Source organism: Rhineura floridana, chromosome 1 (assembly GCF_030035675.1).
Source record: "Rhineura floridana isolate rRhiFlo1 chromosome 1, rRhiFlo1.hap2, whole genome shotgun sequence".
Classification (NCBI taxonomy): Eukaryota; Metazoa; Chordata; class Lepidosauria; order Squamata; family Rhineuridae; genus Rhineura; species Rhineura floridana.
In genome coordinates this window covers 25,825,229-25,832,141 of record NC_084480.1, presented here as the reverse complement: position 1 = coordinate 25,832,141, position 6,913 = coordinate 25,825,229, and the positions used below count along the sequence as shown (strand labels likewise).

The window sequence follows — 6,913 nt, the reverse complement described above, 5'->3', positions numbered from 1 at the left end:
CTAACTCAAGAAGACACACGTGTTTAGGCAAGCATTAACCTGACAAGCATCTCTTCACCTTAACCTTGTGTTTTAATTGCTGTTTGAAATGGGCTTGTTATTGTACATTTTAATTACGTTTCTTTAATGTTTTCATGAAATTGTTTTATTGTATGTTTTAATTATGTGTGGCTATATAAATTAAACAACAACAACAACACATTAGGAAGCCAAGCTTTATTATGTTTTTCCCTGCTGAGTGAACACACCTTGGTTTGCCACTGCATAATGTGTGAAATGACTCTGGCCCTGAGTTCTTTAGATCATGTTAGCATGTGTGTATGTGTGTGTATGTACTGCCTTCAAGTCGATTCCGACTTATGGTGTCCCTCTGAATAGGGTTTTCATGAGGCTGAGAGGCAGTGACTGGCCCAAGGTCACCCAGTGAGCTTCATGGCTATGTGGGGATTCGAACCCTGGTCTCCCAGGTCGTAGTCCAGCACTTTAACCACTACACATCACAGTGCCCAAATAGAATTTTATTTAAAATACAGTGCATACAAAACATTACTATGCTAATTAAAGGACACAGCTACACAAATGAGTAAGGATTAACTCCAAACATTCAGGAAAGCATTTGGGAAACACTTCTGTTGTATTGAAAATTCTTCCCACTCCATTATATTTTAAGTTAAAACATGACGTTTTCTCCATTAATTGGATGTGTTTGATCCGCTCTCTGCAGAATCGTTTTAAAATCCTATAGAAATAAGATAAAAATAAGTTAGAAAGATGTCACCATCCAACCAGTTGACTGCTAAAGGTTACTGAATACACGTACCTACATAATGAGTAAGGGTTACTTAGAAACATTCAGGTTAATACTTATCTAACGTGATACTAATAAAACATCTTCCTCTATGGTAGAAAACTAGCAGTTGATTAAGGGTCCCTTGAATATACCCATGAGATAGCAAAAACATTTCAAATAATGCTACTTTTATCTAATTGATTAAGGTAATATGGCTGCATTTTCCTCTGTTCATATAATTAGAAGTTATCATTCTCTATTACCAAAATTGATATGCATAATTAATACAGAATGGTTATTAGTATAGAATTATACACATGAATGTGGTGTGTACTGTAATAGTCCAATAGTCCAATGTAATTCACATTGCTCCAAAAATCATGTAAAGGCTTACAACTAACAACAACAAAAATCATGAATCAGGCTTATGACTTAAGATTCTATTTTATCTAGATTCTATATTATCGGGGCTCCAAACCAACACATAATTTCCTCCGCCAATAATACTGCTATAACGTAACTTCATGATCTTGAAACAAAACAAAACAAAAACAGGTTGTGAGGTGCAACAACTGACCAATAACTCTACCTTTGTTGGTTCATATTTTAAAAGTTGTTATTTGTGAGGGGAATTCCTATTATTTGAACCCTTTTAACACAATCATCAGTGTGCTCCATTTGCTCAACCCTCTCAGATGGTTGCCCCTGACCCATGGGAGCGTTCCAGCTGTCCCGTAAATTGTCTGTAAAAAAACAAACAGGTAAACAAAACAAAACAAACAAAACTCCTCCATCTCAACTTGGGTGTGGGTGTATTTGCTCTGCCTGGCCATTTTCTCTGGGTGCAGAACCAAAGGCACCTACGGCGAGTGAAAAGTGGGATGCAGCAGAAGGTTGGCAGAGGCTGGGAAAGCCCAGGAAGACAAAAGAGGAATGCACAAGAATTACAGAAGGGAATAGCCATGAAGAGTGTGGGATGGAAAGTGGAGAAGAGGCCTGGGTTTTGCTGGTGCTGAGAGTCCCAGACTGTGAGAAGGGTTATGTGGGCACCCTGACTTGTGGGCTGGGGGAGGCTGCTCCACCTCACACCCTGAAAAAAGAGGATGGTTTTGTGCAGGTGTGGTATGACCCTCCAGCTCTCCAGATGTTGCTGAATGGCAACTCCCATACAGTGTGCACTGTATACTGACGTGCGTCAAAGAATGAGAGAGAAGGGCAGGAAAGTGGGCACAGGAAATGTGTGTGTACCATGCAGCATCATAGAACTTTGCTAGAAATGGTATAATGAACGCAACCAATTTCTTACTGGCCCTTCATCAGATGTTTGTCATGGCAAGCTTATCGCTCAGATGATTTCACATGCCAGTATCTGTTAGTCAGTCCCTTCACAAGAAGTTCTACTTCTGACACAAAGAAATAAACAGTAAATGCTTTTTAAGAAAAGGTTACGATGACTCAGAACTGAGAGGAATTTATTTCAAAGAAAAATACCACTTCAAAGAACTGGCCGTTAAGAATGAAGAACTGTAACAACCTTTGGAGTGACTCACATCTCCCCAAATGAAGGGATTAAGACATTTTCCTTAGACTTATGGGATCCCCCCTCCCTGCTCTGGGAGTACCTGAGGTTCCTTGGGGGACTTATCAGGAGTCCCTCACTGGGAAGTTCAGCAATGGAGGACAAGCTTCCTTGAAAGACACTGTGCTGCCATGTTGTAACTCTGTATCAAGGTTACAACAATACCATTAAAACAACAAGACTGACATCATTAACCAAGGGTTGAAACATAACTGTTTTAATGATGGGTTGTAGTCAAAGTTAGTCCTAGTCAGAGTAGGCCCATTAAAATTAAGGAGCACAACTAATTTAGGGCTATTAATTTCAGTGTGTCTACTCTGAGTGGGGTTACTTTTGGATACAACCCTGTTTGTTTGTATTTCTGAGTTGGGACCCACAGGTGTGTTGTGACCTGACTTAAAAGTGGGCTGTACCAGGGGGCACCAAAACATTTGTTTTTTAAAAAAAAGATGCAGAAAGACAGGGTTGGGGGGGAGGGGGAGGGGGAGGGGGAGAGAGAGAGAGAGAGAGAGAGAGGATATGTCAGGACTAAACCATAACACTGATTCTGTACTGGTTGAACTTCTGTGGCTTCCTCTAAAAAATTCATAGTCACTGTGAGTACAAAGAAATCTGCTAGAAATCTCTACCTATCCCACAAAGAACAGTAACTTCCTTGGAGAAGGAATGACTATTAAATAGGTATGGGTGCTTCCAGACTGTTGTTATTTTTGCGAGGGATTCAATGACAACATCAGCAAATTCTGGTTGCATAATTAAATTTGATTTGGAGCTCTTGCACAACAAAGCCACTCCCCTGCCCAAAAAACTTTTTGTGATAAAGAGAGTGATGGGGAAATGCACTGGAAAGTATGGCTGGCAATTGCTTGACACAATGTTGTCTAACATTGCAAACAAATCAGAATGAATGCTCAATAAATAACTGATGCTGTCCAAGCTCCCCACAAACGTTGTGCAAACAAATCAGGATGAATGCTCAATAAACAGGTCATCTGAAAGTGACCTTTGTCTACAGTGTAGGCCAGTGGTGTAGTCTGGGGTCCTGGGGGGGGTATTAGGGGACCCAGGTCCCAGCAGGATCCCTATGTCTCCAGCTTCCTATGAGCCAATCAGCATGAAAGGGGAGTTTGTTAGCCACTGAAAAGAGTCTGAATGAGTGTTAATTGCAAGCAAACCTCTATTAGTTCCTACTTCAAAAAGCCAAGACAAGTTGTGGAGAGTGAGAATTCTGTAACTGCCAAAGAAGAGACAGCAAATCAGATAAATGTGTAGACACTGAATTCAGTAACTGAAGCAATATCTCTGACAGTGAGAAAAGACAGCCAAATGGTGACAAAGCCTGGCAAGATTCTTCTATAATCTTAGAAGGGGGCGTGGCTGTAACTATCATGAAGGGACCTTGCACTTTTGAATTTGCCATGACAGAGATAAAAGAAGAAAGAGGGATATCTACGTGAGGGCTGGTGAAATGCACCCCCTCCCCATTTTGCAGCACCATTCACTGCAGAATGGCAGGGGGATATTTTGGTGATTTTGGGGTAGGTGGGCAAAATTCACTGGAGCTCTTCAAGGCTTAGTTAGTGGAGTGGGTGGAGGAGCACAACCAGCAAACAAGGGATATTGAAGATGGAGTCCTTGCATGATCAGGCTGAGCACCTGAACAGAGGCTAGTCATTCCCTCTCATCAGAGAATCTTCTTTATTATTTATTTATTAAATTTATATCCTGCCCTTCCTCCCAGAAGGAGCCAGGGAGGCATCTTTAGACCTGTATTTTGTGAGGGGAGGCAAGGGACTTCTTTTATTCTCTCAGTACTCACAGATTCTTTGAGAGAAGCCATGACAACTACACTGGTATAATAAGACTGTAATAGGTTTGTAGTGCGGACATGCCCAGTGGGTATATAAGAAATGCCATACCCCAACTATAGAAGCATTTCATTGAGGCATGCCCTTTCTATCCCATGCAAAAACTGTGCTTTTATAGCGCTGGAAAGAGACAGCTCTGAACACATTACCTTTAAAATTAAAAATTGGTCTGGTGTAAAACAGCATTTCATTGAAGCATGCCAGTTCCATCCCACACAAAAACTGTGCATTTACTGTTCTGTAAAAGCCCTTCTCATACTGGGAACACTGGGGCAAATTCAAAAACCAAGTAGCATAAGCAGCAGTTGTACTCATGAACGTTACCATCTCTCATTTTGGGGGTGGGGTTTGGAGTAAAACAGCTTTAACCTTTATAAATCAGAGTACACCTTATATGCAATAGCCACCTACTACCTCATGTAAAAATTGAAATTATTAGGAAATGAGCGTTGGTTTTGATAATAGAAAAGAAAAATGTTAGCCAATGCAGGGTTGTAAATTATTATCAGTGCAAGTCTGCTATAAAACACAAATACATATAATGAACATTTCATTAGTATATCTCTAAAATACCCAATAGAGTTGAGAAAAATCAATTATGTATTGCCACAGACTTGCCCTGCTGTGAAATCCCAAATAATTAAATTACTGAAATACAGTTTAGTGCCAGTACAATACAAGATAAGCTTAGAAACACTCCCCCCACTGCAAGAGGTTTGGAGCATTTTTCGAGAATGATCATACATGGAACACAAACATAATAAAAAAAGATCTGTTGCATTTAACCAAGGTAAGGGAGAGAGAAAGAAAGAATGAAAAGGCCAACTGCAAAAGCACCAGCTGTCTAGAATTGCATGGGGCGTGCAATTATAATAAATGTTAAAAAAAAGAATGGGTTGCATCCGGTCATTATGTGAGCAGAACGACTTCCGCTTGGACAGTGCCATTTCCTTTTCCTCTCCTTCCCCTGCCGGATCCCCAAATCTGCTCTGGGTTTTGCCCCAATCCTCCAGAGCAGATCTGGGATGATGCACAGCTCATATCCACCAGGAGCTGCACGTTCAGTATTGTGGAGCCAATTTTATGGAACTCCCAGTTGGGGCCAAACAAACCCCCTCCATACTGAGCCTCTGAAGGCTTCTTCTTCTTTTTTTTTTATCCCAGCAGGCATTTTAACTGAATTCTGATGGTATAATTTTAACTGAATTTTATTTGCATCGTACTGAGTTTCTTGTACACCACTTAGAAATGATTGTAATTAAGCAGTATATAAATTGTTGAAATGATGATGATGATGATAATGACAATGTGGTGGAGGGGGTTGCACCAGGAGAGGAAGTCCTCTTGCATGAGCAGAGGTCGTTCAGCTCATGCTGTGTCTTAGTTGAATTCAACCCTACGTTGCTCAGTGTATGTCAGGGTATGCCCCACACCATCACACACACCCAACGGGCAAGTGGGAGAAAGGTAGACAGGAAGGACCAGAGGGAAAAGGAGCAAGAGAAGGAGCTTTGGACTACACTCTCTTCCTTGCCAACTGCATGACACACCTGGAGTCCTGCTCATTACAGCAGGTATAGTGGAGAAGGGGTGTGGATGGCAGGGTTAGGAGAAGCCAGAGCTCTCTCATCTCCAAATTCAGCAGCAGTTTAAGATGCCAATTAGGGAATCTCCAGGTTGCACCTTGGCAATTCTAGACTTGGAAGACTGGTGCAGAGCAAATGTAATCTGACTGCCATTTTGGGGATTGAGGTTTGCCATCTTTTGTTATGTGAATCACTAACAGCCCATCCACAACATGAGCCTTATTGTAGCCTTGTTTTGCCATGGTGACTCTGGCTTCCTGTTTGTGGCACAATATAAAGGATGACATGGACAATCTAAGTATTTGTATTATTGGAGCTAAGGAAAAAAAGCAACTGCCTGTACCAGCCTTTCCCAACCGGTGTGCCTCCAGATGTTGTTGGACCACAATTCCCATCTTTCCTGACAATTGGCAATGCTGGCTGAGGCTGATGGGAGTTGTGGTCCAACAACATCTGGAGGCACACTGGTTGGGAAAGGCTGGCCTGGACAATGAGGCAGGAAATGAACTGAGGGGTCATGTGACTGACGCAACCTACTCCGCTCAGAAATTGACTGCAATTCCTGCCTGTGGATGCCTGGCGGCACACAAGACCCACTTGATGGACTATCATCCAGGGAGCAACATCTCTTCAATTTGATTCTATGATTCTGTAATATAAAAGAACCTACATTCTTACTAGTTCGGCTGGGGATGTAGAAGCTAAAATGTTTTGCGACAAATATTCTAAACTGTCCCACTGTTAGGCAGTTAAGAATCCTTGTATGAGTAAAAGCCTGTACCATCTGTGACCCACCAAGGCAAAAGCAGCCCAACATGGGGCTTGATCAACCTCCTAGTTTATTCTTCCACAGACTCCATTCCCCACCTTCCTCTGAGGTTTCCCTGTGTCTCTTTTAGACTGTAAGCCTCCTGGGGTACAGACCAGTCATACCTGTTCTTTGTGAAGTGCCACGCACATAGATAGTAACAGTTAATCAAGAATAATAACAGTGGTGATGCCTGCAAAAGCAAGGAGGTTATCAAGAACCGGGCAGGGAAGCAGGTCACACAATACATTGCTTCCAGGCTGTGTTCAGCTTGGTGGGTCC

The 6,913-nt window shown here is 41.9% G+C and overlaps 1 protein-coding gene across 1 annotated transcript in view; it reads right to left on the bottom strand.

The window, feature by feature from the left end:
• Nucleotides 1-238: 238 nt before the first annotated feature.
• SPEF2 (sperm flagellar 2) overlaps nucleotides 239-6,913 on the bottom strand; it is a 154,019-nt gene continuing 147,344 nt past the window's right edge. The window contains exons 37-38 of the mRNA XM_061608391.1: nucleotides 1,380-1,533; nucleotides 239-739 (exon numbers count right to left, since the gene is read on the bottom strand). Of these exons, the coding sequence (XP_061464375.1) occupies nucleotides 1,429-1,533 (105 nt within the window). The 3' untranslated portion in view covers nucleotides 239-739; nucleotides 1,380-1,428. The remainder of the gene's footprint in view (nucleotides 740-1,379; nucleotides 1,534-6,913) is intronic.